Source organism: Chiroxiphia lanceolata, chromosome 2, assembly GCF_009829145.1.
Source record: "Chiroxiphia lanceolata isolate bChiLan1 chromosome 2, bChiLan1.pri, whole genome shotgun sequence".
In the NCBI taxonomy this organism is placed as follows: Eukaryota; Metazoa; Chordata; class Aves; order Passeriformes; family Pipridae; genus Chiroxiphia; species Chiroxiphia lanceolata.
In genome coordinates this window covers 85,630,463-85,649,612 of record NC_045638.1, presented here as the reverse complement: position 1 = coordinate 85,649,612, position 19,150 = coordinate 85,630,463, and the positions used below count along the sequence as shown (strand labels likewise).

The following is a 19,150-nucleotide window of genomic DNA, read 5'->3' as shown; positions in this document are numbered from 1 at the left end:
CTCTGAAGTTATCTGGGAACAGGGTCTGAAACAGGAATTAATAATGGCAATGAAAGTAGGCATCTTTTAAATATGTTATTAATATTAGTAAAAGTTTTATGAATCATACTGTACTTTAGACTGACTTTTTTAGCCACAGAATAAAATGTAGTTGAATTTTATTCATGTAAGTCCTTCTGGTATAAGGTGTATGAGTCAGGAACAGGAATTGTTCTAAGAACTCACTCAAATATATTGGTACTCAAATCTATCCCAACAACATGAAGGAGATGAGACAGATAAAGTGACATCCTATATTTGGGATTAATAGTTTCCCAGGAATTGATTCATGGTATGACAAAAAAGAGAGAGCTCTGTAGAGGATGATCAGTCCCTCCTTGTAAAATTGTATAATTATTTTAAAACATATTTTAATTTTTGTTTTGTAATGTATTTCATTTTTGTAAGTCCCAAATAAAAGAGGAATCTGCTGTCAATAATGAACACTAATCATAAGTCACAGTTATAATAAGCATATTAAATGTCCACAATTGTGGGATGCTACTTGTAAATATGTGCTATATATCTCCTCCAGGAAACCTAAATTGGCAGCTAGAGGCTTGAACAAAGGACAAGGAGAGATATTCCCTGCTGCTCCTCTGTTTAAAATTAATATTTTATAGTTTGTTTACTCATATAGCACTGGATATAACTGTGGTACCTGTCAAAACAGATCAATCGTTCTATCAGTCAAAGCATTTTTATATTACTCATGTTCCTTTCCTCTCTGCAAGTGGAATTTGATTAGTTAGAAATGTGGATTGGGCTTCGGTGTTCCAGGTTGGTAGATTCATCAGTATCAGTATGATACTTTTCTCCCTTTTGGATACTTACTCTCTTTTGGAGAAAAAAAGATAGATATAGGCTTTGTACGTTTCAGTAGTTTAAACAATAAAACAACACCAAGCTATGTCTTTTGTCACTGAGTGTTGTAGAAGTGGAAGAGCTCCTTGGAAGAGCTGCCTGAGTTTGGGTTCCTCATTGCCTTGTCTGATTGTTCACAGGAGCACGGTCAATGTGGCATGTCCCACACAGCAGCCAGGCTTGCAGTGTCAGGGAAGGTCCTCAGCGGGGCAAGTTGTTGCATGGATCCTTTCTGATGGTATTGTCTGTTTTGCTGCCTGAAACAGTTTCTTAAAATCCAAATTCACACAGTGTTCTGAAGCAAATCAGTTCATTTCACACCTGTAGAAAATGATTGTGGCAAAAAGCAATGAGAGACTGTACAGGAAGAAGGAATTATATTTATTCATGAAATCTCCAAATAAGTTAACTAGTTATGATCTTTCATTCACTCTTCCTTTTATCCCCATCTTCAGCCCCAGGATGCGTGTGCTGAGGTGATCTGGCTCATTTGTGTGTGACACAAAGGACATGGCACATCAAACCCTTACCACATCTCTTTGCATTTTCTTGACTGGAAACCATGGACTGACTGATTTTGGAGATATGATTTATACCCTCTAGGAGTCTAGAGTTGTTATGGGGTGATCCTTTGCACTGAATTGTCATTTCTTTAGTCTCTGAGTCTCTAAGTCTCTTTGCTGTTCATTGCCTGTTTTTATTCATTTATTGAAGACACTGTTTTGTCAATACTATCTGCTTTCCTGTTGGGCTTACAGGCAAGAGAATGGCATATGTCACACACTTTAATCTTGCTGCCAACATTCCACCGTTATGGTACAGGGTCTTCTGCTGACAAGGCACCTATGTTGCGGTCTTCCAGAGTCCAGACATTCTGTCCAGGCATGACAGAAATGACTCATTTTAAAGTTTTATTGCTAGGAATGTTAATACACATAAATTCTCTAACCTTTGTTCTTTCTTCTAGTGCTTACATTCAATTTCATTTGTTTCTGTGATAATATTTCTATTACAAGTCCTATTCATGTTTTGGCTTCACCAAGTTACTCTATGCTCACAGGTCAGTTACGAGGTAAGGCATACTGTGGTATACCTAGGAATTATGCATTTTATGTCTCTGAAGCTCACCTACTTTGGTTAAGCACCTGCAAATCAAACACTTCTTAATTGTATTTTAAGGTCATGACTTAAATGCTACTTTCTTTGGCTTCCCTATTATTGGGAACTGTGAAACTCATGTTGGATTTGTATTCTAAAATCCTTAGTTTGCTGATTTAAAGTAAGCTTGACTCTCTGTGCAGGATAGTATCAAAATACAATGTCCATTTTGGGCTACGACTGAGTTTCTTTAACTTCAGTTCTCATTAGAAAGCTGATATTATCTAGCTACAATTGTTTTTTTAAGATCACTCTTAGCTTACTGCAAAGTGGTATACACATAGCATAATTCATCCACTGTGTCTTAAACAGTGATTCTATTATTATCACAGAGAGGTAACTTTGCTGGACTAATTATAGGGGGAGCCTCCAACCTATGTTTTACCAAAAAAGTAGTTAGAATGTATTTTTTAACTATGTACTTAAAATACGTGTGGTGCAGCAAATAATCTAAAACAGATGTAAATAGAAACATGTTATTATTCACAAGATCAGTGATCAGTGTTTGTGGAACCGAAAGGCAGATGAGTTTTACAAACACATATCCAGTGGAAATGGAAGGAAATAAAGTTTGACTCATCTTCCCTAGTTTACATATTGAGTCAGTCTTATATGGGCCTATATTCTTCAGTGACTTTGAACAAAACTGAATTTGACTGGTTGTTCCACCAGGAATGAATCAAGTTCCCTTTCTCTTTTCCTCTTGGAGTAGTCCTTTCTTTGTAGAACCACAGAATCATAGAATGCTTTGCATTAGAAGGGATCTTATATGTCACCTAGTCCACCACTGTCATTTACTAGACCAGGTAGCTCAAGGCCCCATTCAACCCGTCCTTGAACAATTCCAGGGTTGGGGCATCCACAACTTCTCTGGGAAATCTGTCCCAGTGCCTCACTACCATCATCATAAAACATTTGTTCCTCAGCTCCATTCTAAATTTATCCTCCATCTAATTCCTGTTATGAGGAAATTGAGTGCTCTGTCCAAGCTGAGCTGTTGCTGTGAAGAAGATTGCACATCAGCAAAAGCAGAAGTGATCAACTCCCAATATTCCAAGTTCTGAGAGAAATGTTTTCCCAGCCACGGGAGTCAATAAGAAAAAGATTCTGCAATTAAATATGCTATTTTATTTATTGATTTTTTTAATTCAATGACACTCAATGGAAAAGGCCATTTAGAAAACACCTTGCTTTATTGTTTCCAATTGTTTGAATGATTCTCTGTTTTTAAAACAGAGTAAGAATCTGACATAAGACCAACCTGTTGTAGCTAGTGATGAGGGATGCACACCAGAGTTGTGCCAACCTTTCCAAAGTCTTAAGACAGAAACCTTCAGTCTAAATGGAGGTGAGACTTAACTCAGGTTGTGAACTTTCATAGCACTGATCTTCCCCACCCACGTCTTCCCACATCCAGCCCCCAACCTTTCAGAAACCAAGAATGTGATTCATCTCATCTTTTTCAGATGTCTAGTTGAGATGAGATGAATCATACTTTAAAAGTTCTTAATGAATTTTCATTTATACTGCAGGTAGCATAAATGATTAGCATAGTTGTCTGATGTCATTTTGGCGATATGAATCCTACCCAAAAGTTTTATCGTATTATACTTTCCTTGTGCCCTAGCAATTAGCAAAAGTCATTTAAATAAAATTGAATGGGCCATTGTTCTATTCCCCATTCTTCCCAAGAAATCTTTTAAAGAAGACAAGTATGATTAAGCAACGACACTAAATTATTATTGATAGGAAAGACATGGAAAATCTTTCTGTTCTTCAGTTTTCTTTTCTACCCACTCTCCCTTTGCTCCCCCCAGGTTACCCCCTGTGTTGTTCTGCTCTTCTAAACCTTTTTATACTCAGTGCTGGTTTTTTGGATGCCCAAAATCAGACTCTGATAACAAATACAGTGTAGCCCCATGCATTGTAGCACATCTATATTTTATGTAGGCTGAAGTAGAAAAAGCTACTCCTTTATTATAAGCTTCACTTTTGTAATGGGAGGAGCCTGCTCCTTTCCTTTGTGGTTTCATACAGCTGTTTTGATAAAACCATGCAAACAAACAGCAAGTCAAGCGCTCCACTCAGCACTGCAGAAAATGGAAGTGATCATCCTGACTAGTACTTGCTTATACTGCAGCAGGACCCACTGTGTGCCAAATACAGAGTAGCTGTGTGGCCAAAAACTGTACCTTTACAAGCGTACAGTGCTAATAAAGGGGAAGAAGGAGAACCGAAGCATACTATGACCTAATCTTCTCAAGGTCATGCCCTAGGTGAGCAGTGGAGCTGAAGAAAGCCCTCTTGCTGCAGTCTAGCCCACTTAATTGCTCCCATCATCATGCTAGAATACTCTCAGATCTTTACTTTACAGATAGAAGCTTATACAGATGATGTTTGGGTCAAGATTATTATAATGATGTCACCAAGAAACATTATTCAATCATTGTTCCTTGTCCACAACTAATGTTTTAAAGAAAATTTCCATTCTTGATGTTTTCTTAGAATACTTTTTTGCTTCTTGTTAGTAGTCCCAGGATAATGAAGAAATTCTTCTATGCTGAAAAAATCATAATCTTTTTATCCTTGTAGTTGTCCTGGCAGACGCACATAAATAGTAACAGTGATCACCAGCTTTATCTCGAAATTAAATAAAGCTTTATTCTAATTATCCATATTTCTAAATTAACTTCATGTGTATTGTTAATAGTCATCTTACTTAATCAAGTAGTGTTTCAATTTGAGATATAAATTCAGATATTTCTTTTTGTAATCTGATGGTTTGGCGCTATCCATTAAGTAGTCCATCGTTATCTGACCTCACAACTTTTTGAAGCTGGAATGATGAGAAAATGAAAATAATGTGACAAAAAAAATAAAAAATATTTAATTGACTCAAAAAAACCCTTATCTCTGCATGCAAACAGCTGCTAAAACACCTTGTGCATATTAAATATACCATCCCTTAATTTTTATTGCCCAAGAAGTCTGGCTCTTGAATTTGTGATAAAATGCCAAATTCTAGGCAATTCATTTTTACTATTGCGTTTTACTGCTTTTTCTGTCTTTTATCTGATTAAAAGATTTAAATGTTGTTATAAATTAAAGCAATCATTTGTCTGTTTATGTAATATGTCAGAGGCTAGGAAAAATAGGAAAGGGGAGAAACTATCTTTTTTTCTTCCCCCAACATCTATTTTTTTTTACCTTCCTTTTCTTGATTTGTATCAGCATATATTATTGACATTGTTCCAAAGTTTGACTGTTTGAGTGTTTACTTAGGAATTTCACAGATGACTAGACAGAAGCTATATATGTACAAAGGACTATTGCTTTCTCAATTTATGTATCCACAGCCAAAGATGTTTGTGTCCTAGAAAAAAACACCACTATTAAAGTTCAAACATCTACATCGTTTCTGTTTTACTTTCACTGAGCCTTCACTGTGGTACTCCATAAACTTGCAAAACCTTCAGTAGACCTCTCCAAGTATTCTTCAAATTGTGTGGACAATCAGAACACTTTTCCTTTTGTTCTGATAGGTGGTGATATATTTTACACCAACATTTAACAAAATAAACTTCAAGATTCATTGTTTTATTACTAGTCATCGCAAGTTGGGACATAAATTCTTGACATAGGCTGTACTGACCCTCAGCAAGTGGGTTATATAGAATCATCACTGGTTCAATTATTTTTGTCTCTACCTTCCTACAGTTGTAAATGACAAGGAATTTCCTTAATTTAGTTCTTTCCCTGAACTTTCAGGGAAAGTAAGTGTAATGACCCCACTTATGTTATTTGTATTTCTGTAAAAAATACTGTAAATGTATAGTATATATGCTACTTTCCACTTCTCTTTAATGTTATATACTGTATTGCTAATGTTTTGTTTACAATATCTTCTCCAGGTCTGGGATTCAGTATTGCAGGAGGGGTGGGAAACCAACACATCCCTGGGGACAACAGCATTTATGTCACCAAGATTATTGATGGGGGAGCTGCACAAAAAGATGGGAGGTTACAGGTTGGAGATAGACTTCTTATGGTAAGTATGAGAAATTTAAATCACATTTTATTTGGCTGAAAATTGTTTCATATAAGGACTTTCATTCACCATACATCTTTCTGGAGGTAATGAGTAGAACTGCTGTAATAATTATGAGTTATATTTCCATCATATTCATTTTTCCCATTCTTTTTATATATTTCTGAGGCTGCAGTTAAAAAAGCATTACTCTGGAAAACCAACATTTTATGAAATGAAGGTAATGGATTATATTACTTTGACAAGCTTTTAACAGAGAAGAGAATAAATGTGTTATCCTCATCAGTGACAAGTCATAATGAAACATAAAACTGTGAAAGATTTTAGACAAACTACTTGTTATGGTAGTACTGATTGTACTGTTTGTTGTAAGTAAATTGAAAGATGTCAAAGCATCCCACTAAAGTTTCACATGTAGCCACTGTCAGTGGACTACTACCTACATTTCAGTACATGTAGGAATACTTTATGTATATGTAGATATAGATGTTAAAAAAAGCAAAACATTTTCCAAATTTTTTGTTCAACAAGTGTATTCTTCTGTTGGAACTCATTTCCCACAATTCTTCCTGCTATTTGTGGTGCTGGTATATTGTTTCTTGTAGATAATTCTTTCTCTACATTGAGGGGGTAATCCTGACCCTGGTGAATCAGCACAAGTTAATCTATGTCAACTTGTATTCATGTCAATGCATTTGCGTAGATTTTAGCATGTAGAGAAATATTTTTTTATCAAGTGACATGAAGAAAACATGTACTGTAGTAGCTCTGTTTTGTGATGTGACATTTAAGCAGTAAAAAATTGCCATGACCCTTTGTGCTGCCTGCAAAGCTATGCCTAATTGAGCTTTTCTTTATTTGACTAGTGACACTATGTTCCAGTCACATATGAAGATAACTGGGTTGCTGGGATGGGGACTGACTTTTTTAATTAACCCACGAGGTTAGATAAAACAGCTTAAGGAACAAGTGGTGTTATCAAAATCAAAGCAAAATAAAACTAGAACTTAACATTTCTTTGGCATTTTTTCTTTGCAGAATCTCAGTACAGTAAAATTCAAGTTACTGTTGCATAATGAAGTTTTGGCTTATTTCTCTGTAGAAATGTATATTTATATTTGGCAAATTTACACCTTACTTATTTTGCACATTTTAGCAAATCTGCTTCTGTTCAGCTGTTGTTTGTTTTGGCTTTTTTTTACTGATAAGAATTCCTTGCAATTTTTGTGTCTGTAATTTTTTGTTACTTTACTCTTAATTTTTTTCAATTCACGTGAGTCAGTAAAAAATATATATTGAAAAAAAACCCTAATGAAAAACAACCAAAGAGATGCAAACTCCCCATATTCACCCCCTCCAGTGTAATTTAATCAGGATGAATTTGAATAGAAATTTAATTATTCTATGTACTCTGTATAAATTAATTCTTTCCAGATTTTTATAGGATTAGTCTATTTAGCATCTCAGTCTTGAACCTGTGATTCACTACAGTCAGATATAGATGTTTCTTCATTGTGATGAGTTTATACTTGTGAAAATGACTAGAGGTCATTCTCAGTGTGTTTGATGTCTTTGTTCTTCTTTCAGTCTGGACCATTTCTTTACTTAATGTTATCTCATTTTATCACTGCATGTAAAATGAGCAAAAAAAAAAAATCATTAAAAATACTGCTTGCCTCTAGTTATGTACTTCCAGACCAAGCTTTTCAGTGTTGCATAAGAAAATACTAATCAGTGTACTATTTGTGTACCTTAAACATTACATTTTTGAAGGTATATTTACAAGATCAAAATCTATTTTTAAAATTCATGCAGATTACAGCCACGTTTTCTGGTTCTCTCCAAGACACTCTGATTTCTTCATAACTTATGCACCTTCAATAATTTTCTGTCCTTATTTGTGAATTATCTGTCAGTTTATGACATTAACTTCATGTTCCTTTATGAGTAGTGAGTGAAAGAATTAATTACTTTCTTTTGGCAGTCTATCAACACAATATTACCCTTGTCATCTATACAGTCCTACTTCTGCTTCACTGATTTCTTATTGATTGTACATTTTAACAGTTCTTCTTTTTTATTTTTTCTTCTCAGTAGGGCATTCTCTCTTGATCTTTGTTTTTTTCCATCATTTTTCTATCAGATTTACCAGAATTTGTCATCCTTTTGGAATTCTCATCAGCTGCTGGGGAGCTTGTTTAATTTTTGTATCTGCATTCAGATAAGTTTGTGTGAAATACTTTCAGATCCCAAACAACGTGAAATCAAATTAATTCAAATTTAAGATGTAATAAAAGTGATGCTGCAGAATCAAAACTAATATTGAAATGTAAAATTTTAAGGGGCCACCTGAGCATTTTGCAACCTGATTAAATGCAGATTGCTAATAGTGTGTTAAACATTCAGAAGATGTATTATGTAAATACTGAACATTGTGATTATTGTGAAATCTATACAACACTATGTTATGCAGTTATGTTTCTGTGGCACTAAACCTGCACTTAAGGCTTATTATCCTGAGCACTTGCACAGGAAAATTCTCCATTGTAGGATAATCCTGAGGTGCCCATTTGGAAAATTACTGGGGAAAATTTGAATGCTTAAGCCAAAAACTGAGTGGTTTCTCTAGGTATATATGAAAGTAAAAGAAGAAGACTTACAGCTAGGAGAAAAATATTTTCTCACTGTGTTCTGGTGGTAACGTCTGCTGGTAACGCCCCAGTAATGCCTGCTGCTGGTAATGCCTGCGATGAGAATACCACTGCACTGGTTGCTTCTCTTTGTGCTGGAAGGGAGCAAAAGTAAATCACATACACAGAGCATCATAGGCCAATGTGGTGATTCAAGGTTAGCTATGGGGTCAGACAAGGTTACTTAGAAATTTATCCAATTGAATCTCAAAAATCTGCAAGGATGGATGTTACAGGGCCTCTCTGGGAAACCTGTTCCACTGCTCAGCTGTTCTGAGGAAAATACTTTTCCTTATAACCTGTTTGACCCTCTCTTGTTTCAACATTTGCCTGCTGTCTCTCATCCTGTTACTACATGCCACTCTGAAAGGCTTAGCTCTGTCTTGATGATCTTCCTGTAAGCACTGGGGGTCTGTCATTAGTTGTCTCCAGAGGAACCCCTTTTCCAGGCTGAAAATGCCCAGATCCCCTGGCTTCTCCTCACCAGGCCAGTGTTCCAACCTCATCCCAGCAGCACACCTCCCAGCTTACTTCCTTTTGGGGTTTTTTTTTCCCATAGTGTGGGAATCAAAACTGCATACAGTTTCTAGGTACAGTCTAATGAGTGGCAGCTATTGGGGAATAAGCCTCTGCTGGTTCTCCAGGCTCTGCTCCTGCATATACAGCCCAGGATGCTGTTGACCTTTTTGCTGCCAGGACACACAGTTGGCTCATGCCCAGCTTGCCATCCATCAGGAGCCCCAAGCACTTTTCCATAGAGCTGCTGCCAGGTTGTCAATGCCCAGTCTGTACTATTCATGAACATTAGCCTGTGCCAGGGACAGGACTTATGTTTCTTCCTGCTGAACATCATAAAGTTTTCTTCAGCCCCTTCTTCCGGTCTAAGACTGCCTTCAATACCCTACACTGAAGCATGATGAGAGCACACTTCTAACCTCTTGAGGGTCATTGTTAATGACGATCAGGAAGAGCTGAAAAACAGTTTAAGTTATTACATTTCAGATAATAAATACTTTCTTTTGTCTCATACCATCATCTTACTTTGGAAGAGTTATCTACAGAATGAATGAATGAGAAATCAGTATAAAACTGTGTGGGTTTACTAGTACATAACAACACTAATAGCTAGAAGCAAGGTATTTTTCAGGCAAAACTAAAAACATTACAGTTTATAAGAAAAGTTAATATTTATCTTTTATAAGTATTAGCTTTTCTAAAATATGTCTCTATGCCAAAATAACCTCGTATATTTGGGCCATAACCTCTTGCTTCTTGGTCTATATAGTCACAGAGATGAGTGATTGTACATAACAAGAGATTTAATTTGATTCTCTTTGCTTGGTGAAAACAAGTCACTTTCATTTTCAGAAATTTAGGCTTTCTTTCTGCCTAATTCTGTGCTGAAAAAAAGTATGTTTTTTCTGGTGATTTCATTGGACTGCAGTGGGGTTGTGATTGTGCAGCTGTTGATGTGTCCCTTATGGGATCCCCTACGAGTATCTGTTTCTTTCAGAGTGCATATGAATGCAGGATCACGTTTGTATTAAAGTAATCAGAGCATATAATTTAAGATACATCTAGATTAGCATTTGGTTCTGATTAGAGGTGTTCTTTTAAAAATTATTTCGGCTGTCTTTTTGGGATCATCTTTTGAAAAAGAGTTCAACACCTGCACAACTAACTCAGGAGTCCATGGGATTGCAAGTACTTAGTTAATCCAAACAGATTTACCTGCTTAACTTTCCTCAGCACTGGAAAGCCTTTCACTTTTTGCAGCCTTTTAAAACATGGAAAGTTTTTAAAAAAGCCATCAGCTTTCTAGATTTACAGCAGGCACATTGCAGGTGTTTACCAGCAATATTCACTCAGGAAAATCCATTCTTTTTAGGAAAAGTCAAATAATACAGAAAAGCAAACATTACCACTGGTAGGGTAAAGATCACCTCTTTGTCTCATTCATAGAGTGAATCTAATCTCTCTTAACCTAAGTCAACAGAGGAAGGGAATGAATCCCCTTTAATAAAGGAAAATTAAATAAGACAGACTTATTCCTCCAGAGCTCTTATTCTCATATCAGTTTATACTGTTGTGAATGAAATTATTCTTTAGAGCACTTGTACAGTCATTTTGGGGATTCTAAGCTTTTCTAGCTCCTCCTAGGGTCTGTGTTTCCCAGTATGAATCTAGGAAAACTTCCAAATAAAATATTCCTGCTTAGGTTTATACTTCATTGCCTTGATTATGCTATTTAGGAAGAAGTCCACCCCAGTCTTTTTATATCTCTTTAGTACCATTTCTTACTCATTTCACCCATCACTCAAATAGCTTCTTTGATTGAACTTGTTTCGTTAATTTTCATACTGCTATGTTTTTCCTTTCTCTCATTCTTGTCTCATATTGTCAGTATGTCTTTGTATCACATACTTTCTATTTAAAGAAAAAGCTTTCCTAATTTTTTTTGTTATTTTTTACTTCTGGTACTGTTTGCATTTCTGAATTTTCATGGAACCTTTCCCATTAGAAAAGCCCCACTTGCTCCATGTCTGTTTTCCTTCTGGCTCCTCTCCTTTGGCTCCTGTTGCAGCATTTTGTGTCTCAAGTACCCAGCTTTGTAACTAACTTGATCACTCAGATAAATATCTTTTTCAGCATTTGCCTTAGGAGTTTTTCCCCCTTAATTAATTCCTACTTAAGTTATCCTCTTAGATCTAGAACATTGGCATGCAATGCTTTTTCTACCCACTCAGATTGATGTCAGTCCTTCTACACCTAAGATTCAGCATCTCAAAGGGTTGCATACCATATACACTTTGATTTCTTATTTTGTACACATCTCCCACTCTTTATCTTCTTTACCTCTAACTCAGCTCTTTTTTGCAAACTATGTGCAAATATATAAGGTCATCTCAACAGAAGGAAGTAGAGCTTTGCTATGATGCATTTATTGTGCCACAACAACCAAAAAAGCCATACTTAGTACTTGAAATTCTGTTAAAATAGGCAGCTTTTATGGAAACAAGAAATAGTCTCTATTGGAGATTCTGAGCAATTCTCCTCTCTCTATAAATCTTACCATAAAAACAACTACAACATCGTATTTCTTGATTATTATCATCACCGGCCTGACATTTTGATGATATCCAGAGATTTCCTTATGAACAAAATTAAATACTACAGTCATCCTGCAATAATATCTGGGGCTGAAGAAATAATTCTTCTAGGTATCCAAGTTCTTTTGTATATCAGAATACATACAGATGGCTTTATTTGTGATCAGTGCTTTATGATCAAAGAGTAGAAAATATATTAATACATGCATATGTGATTACTAATGGAAATTGTAGATCCAAAGCAAGGACTACCTTCTGAAGGAAACCTGGAAATGCATAGTGTATTTTATATAGTGCAATTCTAAATTGATGTTGGCAGATGACTAAGTAAAGAGATCTTAGCTCCTCCTCAAAGACCTCCCATTTAAAGGAAACTTTATGGTACCACAGAGGATCTTTGGTTTTATGAATGAATCAACATGTTTCATTGTTTATTTTCTCTTCATGTGTACACTGACTTTATTTCTGTGTTTACTGAGAACTGAGCAGTCCAGGACAAAATTAATTAATAACAAACTTTCTTTCTAGGAGTGTTCTCTCTAGAGATAAGATACCTCTGATTTTTTATACATATAGGATGAGTTTGAGGAGCAATTTTGGTATATGTTGCTGGAATACTTTTCATAGCAGAACTTTTTTCACTTTGAAGGGTCCTTTCATCTCATCAAATTTTCTTTCAGTATTATTTCTCTGAAGTTCTCCTTTTCTGGTTTTCACTAATACATTACCTTCTTTCACGTTATCCCAAGTTCCAGCTCTGCATATTTCAGTTTTCCACAATATTCTGCATACTTAAGCTTATATGCACTAGAAAAGAGAAAAAAAATCACTGTACCTAAATTTTGCAGTGACCTCTAGGATCTTGAATTGTATAAGGATAAACATAATGCAGAACTGCATGGACATTGAATCTTAGTTTAGAATTGTTTTGACTCCTAAAGTCTTAACTTCAAGATTTCAATAACTTGTACAACATGTTGGTAAAATACCTGTCCTGTAAAGTTATTGTCAGAGAAATAAGGTATAGTACCTGTCATAGCGAATATAAGTTTCCTATGTATCATGCTTTTTTTTCTGTTTATAAAATGGCTATTTGTCCTCTGACTGCAAAACTGTGACATCCAAGTGTGTTGTGATGGAAGTCAACAGTCCTAGCCATGATTTTTATCAGCTAGATTTCCAGAAAAAAAAACCAAAACAACAAAATCCCAAAAAACAAAACCAAGCAAAACAAGAAAGCAGAAACAAACAAACAAAACTGCCCCAAATAAAAACTAAACAGAACAAAAAACCCACCAACAACAAAATAACACCACCTTTGGAAAAAGTCACATCACATCAATTTGGGCCTTAGTTGTTTTTAGGCACTCCTAAAAAGACCAAAAGTCAAAATCCAGAAAGTGGTAAGATAATTTCATTTTTTTCTTTTTTTTGACTAAGAACATTTATTTACAGCAGCAGTATAGTGGGTGAGATTATGTGAGATTTTCTCTACTTCAAAAAATCCTTGATTTAGGGTGAAACACAAAAAGATAGATACAATGTACAGACAGTGTGGGAAGGAGAAAAGGTAAAGGATAACCTTGTGGTCATACTTCTAAAAGTGTGAATCCAAAGTGTCTAGCAGTTTTAAATACATAAGCGAGAAAGTCTTAATTTCAGTCACTTCCTCTTTCTACCATCCTAGTAATTTAAGACATTTATTTATTAAAGTTGTATATGTAAGTTACTGCTGTTCATAACAAAGAAAAATAGAGAAATTTATGCAAGTTATATGTAAGATTTTTATTTAAAAAGAAGACGTCAAAATACAGCATACAGCAACTCCCTTCTGAGTGTTAGGCTCTATCATTGCTCCTCATGTCAAATTATCATAACGTACCTGCCGTTGTCTCTTTCAGTTAACCTTAAAACCAAGTCTCAGAATTACAGAAAGAACAAAGTTTAAACAGAATCCTTACATTTAGCAATACAATAGCAGTCATTCTTTCTCGGTGCTGGTGAAATCATCTGGATATGAAGAATCCTCCAGCGATTCATAATAACTGGATTTCTTTTCAGTTACCAGACCCTTTGGCAGTAGCTTATTGTCACATCCAGCTTATTGTTCAGGTTTCTGGTAATTTATTGATACTAAATTCCCTAGAAAGAACAGGGGTTTTTTTTCTGTGATTTACAGTTATATTATAGTTGAGGAGCCACTTCTGCGTAATCTTTAAAAGGAATCCTTGCATTAACTGTCAAAGTTGGAGAATGGCAATTTAAATGACAATAAAATATTGCATATGCAACATTCACTGTGAAATGTAGGTCACTGGAACAGGCTCCCCAGGAAAGCATCAAACCTGCCAGAATTCAAGGAGTCGCTGGACAATGCTTTTAGTCATATGGTTCAGTTTTAGGTAGTACTGCGAGGACCAGAGACTTGGACTCAATGATCCTTATGGGTCCTTTCCAGCTCAAGGTATTCTATGATTCTGTTATTTCTGTTGGCTTACACTACGTCTGAAACCTGTATCTACACAGTTTGCTTCTTTCCTTTTTCCTATAATTTCTCCATTCAGAATGTATTTTTTTGAGGAACATTCACAGTTCTGTTTACAGGAAGACAATCTGTTGACATTCTGTGGATATAGTGGATTTATATGTGAATAAATTATATATGTGATATGGTTTGAAGCTGGCTCCCTGCCAGGTCTCTAAAACTTACCACAAGACATCCCCCCCTGCAAACCTCAGGGAGAAGAGGGAAAAAACAACCAAGAAAACCGAAACGAGAGAGAGATAGCTAAAGCAATATATATATATAAATATATTTACACTTATGTTACAGTTATATACAGTTGAAATATATATACAGTTTTACAAGGAAAAGGGAAAGGGAAGGGGGAAGGGAAAAAAAGGAACAAAACCAAAATAGAATATATATATATATATATATATCTCCCAAACAGTAGCCCAAGATCTAGCAACCAAAAGAGTTAGCAAAGAAATATCTCACTACTCTCTTGGGACAACCGATCCCTCTGGAACAATCACCGGCAACCTCCGCCTCCCAAGGTTGACAAGGCCTTACCAGGCCTCGCTCCCCAACCCGACAGACTCAACAGCAGGGAACCTGCACCTCCAAGCCGCCAGAAGGAAAGAGAGCGAAGGCCTCTCCTCCTTTCTTCTTATAGCCTGGCTTACGTAAAAACCATAGGGAATACTGGGTAAATCTGGACCCTTCCTTGGTTACAAACTGGTCACCAAGGAAGGCCTAGACCAAACTACCACAATATGCTTCTACAATAAACCACTTCTGACACTTTTTTCTTTCTGTGGGAGTAAAGCATAATAGGCATTTACTTCCCTATTTCATCTGTAGTCCTGAGCTCTTATCCTTGCTTAAGTATTTTTCTTTTCTAAAAATGCATAGAACCAGTACTACATTCTCTTACTTTTTTCAACATCTCTTTCCTGTGCTTCCAGAAAACTGACAAACTTTCACATCAAAAAATCCCTTTTCCACTTCCAGAACTGCCCTATTTAATTTTTTGCACCTCATAGATATTCTGTATGCCACTTTGTACCTCTTATTATTTCAGTTGTTAATGTCATATCAGGGATAGAAAGATTTGGGGTGTTGGTATTTCTGAGGTCCCAGCCATGCATGCTAAAAGAGGAATTTGGAAGTTCATCTTGTTAGGTAAAATAACGTACACAGTTTCTGTAACTGATGTGGTGTTATTAATTTATTATTAAACACAGTTTTATGTTAATTATTATCATCATCATGGCTGGGCTTCGCGAACGAAGATTTGGGAAGGCTTTATCCACATTTGTTACAGGCACGTTGGTGACTTATGAGGCCAATACGTGACAGACATATCCGGTTGCAGAAGGCACAACAGAAAGACTCCTTAGATGGTGTATTCCGCAAGACACGGTTCTTCCTGCGTTGCCTTTTCTCCTCGAGAGAGATCCTGCGTGTGTTCTCAAAGGCTTCCGCAGCGTTATAGATGCTGTGTCTCCAGGCCTCCCGATTTGAGGCCAGAGTGGACCAATTATGGTGATCAATATGGCCAAGGCTGAGATGTTGTTTCAGGGAGTCCTTGAATTATTATACCAGTAACAGAACATCACAAAGGACTTTTCTACTGCCAAGACCAAGTGCCTTCTGGAAATGTTATGATTCTGTGTATCAATACTGCTACATCAGTCTTTGAATATGTATGTGCTAAGAAAACTGTGTTTTCTACCTTGCAGCAACACTGCTTCTGTAATCTTTAGTTCTCTTCGTCTACAGAGATTTTCCCCAACATTTTTAAAACTGCAAGGCTGTGCCAGTTTTTGTGTCTATATCTGCATTCCAACTTACCTGTTTGATTTCTCTTTCAAGGTAAATAATTACAGTTTAGAAGAAGTTACCCATGAAGAGGCAGTAGCAATACTGAAGAACACATCAGATGTAGTCTATCTGAAAGTTGGAAAGCCCACCACTATTTACATGACCGATCCCTATGGCCCACCAGATATTACTCACTGTAAGTGACTTCTGCAACTCATTTTGTAGGAGTTATCAGTTAATGATTGTGTTTTTTCATAGCTTGTTCAAAGTACCCCATTAAAGTTTATGAAACACCTTGGAAGGCTACAAAAATGAAATGTTTATTGCCGCTTAAGTACACTCATGAAATATTGCAAATAATATCACTGCTAAAGTATCTTTGCAGCAAAAGTAACAATGTAGATGATGTACAGCTGCGCTGATTCCAATTAGCCATTGTGCAGGTGATCAAACTGAACTGTAACTCTTGTGACAATTACAGAAACAAGTATGTGCAAATTTATTTTGAAATGTGATTAGATTTGTCCGCTGAAAAATTGGAACAAGCAGCAAACTGTCTTGAAAAAACTTAGTGAAAAGCCTGATGCAAATATATCTTTGAATAAAATATTAATTGCAGCATAAAAAACACTGCTCTACTTACAAAACTTTATCTATTTTCTTTGTATATCCAATTCATGGAGTCACTGAATGGTTTGGGTTGGAAGGGACCTTAAAGGTCACCTAGTTCCAATCCCCCTGCCATGGGCAGAGACACCTACCACTAGCCCAGGTTTCTCCAAACCCCATCCAACCTGGCTTTGAGCACTTTCAGGGATGGGGCATCCCACAACTTCTCTGGGCAACCTGTTCCAGTGCTTCACTACCCTCATAGTGAAAATTTCAAAAATTATTGTTCCACTCTGCTTTATTATCAGTTTGCCCATTAACTTTATATATGTTCATCTGATATTTTTCACAGAGGACCAAGGCCTTGTTTGTCCTTGCATTCAATGCACAGTCTGTTGTAGGAAAAGATGTTGAAACAATAGTAAAAATCAGTGAGGTATCCCATAGGAGAGGAAGATTACTTCATTTTAAAATGAACTGATTTCAATCAGACTGTCATATCCATGCACTCAAAATTGTATAGGCTCATATCCAGCATTCAGGTAGAAAGATGTGCATCCAGGTGCATCCCCAGGACTCCCTGAAGTGACGGTGTACAAGGTTGGATGGGTGGCCATGGAGTCCTTATCATAAACATATACCTTCTTATGTTGACAACCTCCTTGCCGATGTGTTTTGTACTTTTATGGAGATGACAGCAATAAGGATCTTCTGTCTCTCCCATCTGTCCTACTTTTGCCTGTCTTCAGGATTTACTCACTTCTCTCTTGTCTCCTTATCTGTGTGTCCTAGACTCCAAACTAGCATTTATCTCCCACCATCATCTCTATATGGCTTGAGTATTTGTTTTAGTTTGGGTGTAGGCCTTCCTGGCAAGTTACATTGAGTATTGATAACCTATTGATTAATCTAGGTTTATCAATACATGTCATTCTTATACCCCTTCTACCAGTCATCCTGGTGTCCATACTCAGGCATTCCCATGCTCTTGTCATTCACAAAAATCTTAACATTTCAGTTACAGTTCTCTGTACCACTGGTGCCCATTAGTCTAAACAGTTCATTACTGAAACTCCCTTTCTTCATTTAGCTGTTCATTAAAAACTGCCTGCCTTGGGTTCAACTACCAACAGGGACCAACTGCACCATCTAACAACTGGATAGCAATTTAATTTTTGACAAGAGCTTCAGCAACTGATCCATACCATCTTGATCTGCCAATAATCCTAGGGGCACTTAAGGCCAGCTAAGGGCAGGAAAGTTGACTAAAAGCAGTAAATGCTAAAGATTTATTTTTTTCTACACTTTTGTATGGTGTTGCTACTGTGGACAGACAAAGTTGAGGGAAAAGCTAAATATCCAAGATCCTCCTCACTCAGACTACTCCATAAAAATAGAAGGGAAGGTTTTGTAATGTGCACATCAGGTGGTATGCTCAACTGTGCTGAGGATACCTATTTAGTTAGCAAATGTTACAACAGATGGCAATCATGTTGTTCAGTAGCAGTCTGGTCTGGATTCTAGCAAAGCCCAGGAAGTAAAAATGCTAAATGTCCCTATAAAATCTCCTGTTTTATAATACTTTCAAAATAATAATTTGGGAGTTCTAAAACAGTATGTTTTATTATGTCAGATTATAGATCAGCAGCATATGAGAAGACAGAAGTAATTCCAGAGGGAGAGTAAAGGTTGAAGAGATTTGCAGTAGCCGTTCCCAAGCTGTTGGTGCACACAGATTCATTTGTCCTCAGGGAACCTTTCATTATACCTACATGTTCTGAGTATTGCAGAAATCATAATGGCTGTTCCCTGTAGAAAGATTTTGCTTTGAAACATTCTGTATCTCAGCATCTGAAAGAAAGACTAAAACTAATAGTAGAAAGTTTAGCTGTTGTCTTCTGATGAGGAAATTAATCATAGCTCATTGCAGAAACATTTTTCATCATTTTTCATATTTATCATTTTCTCTTCTAATTAAATTAACTAGAGACAAAATACCACTATTATGGCATCTTTCCAGTCATACATATCCCAGATAACTTCAGAATATCAAAAAGCAAGCAAGCAACAAAACTTGAAAACTCAATATAGAATTAGACAACACATTTTCGTCATTAATGATTATATTAATATCCATTTTCTGTTTTAAATATATAGATTTACTGTGGTCTAAATACTATCTATGTTGATAGAAAATTTCAATTATACTGCAGATTTGGGCACCTTTAGTAGATCAACTTTGACTCTTCACTATGAGTAATTCTTGCCATACATAAAATTCCTGCTCTTATTCTGCATTGAA

At 36.2% G+C, this 19,150-nt stretch overlaps 1 protein-coding gene across 23 annotated transcripts in view; it reads left to right on the top strand.

Moving 5' to 3' along the window:
- The window catches only part of DLG2 (discs large MAGUK scaffold protein 2), an 847,901-nt gene that overhangs the window by 555,135 nt on the left and 273,616 nt on the right, over window positions 1-19,150 (top strand). For all 23 annotated transcript variants that reach the window (XM_032678105.1, XM_032678098.1, XM_032678102.1 and 20 more), the window contains 2 exons: window positions 5,973-6,109; window positions 16,291-16,435. In XM_032678105.1, the coding sequence (XP_032533996.1) occupies window positions 5,973-6,109; window positions 16,291-16,435 (282 nt within the window). The remainder of the gene's footprint in view (window positions 1-5,972; window positions 6,110-16,290; window positions 16,436-19,150) is intronic.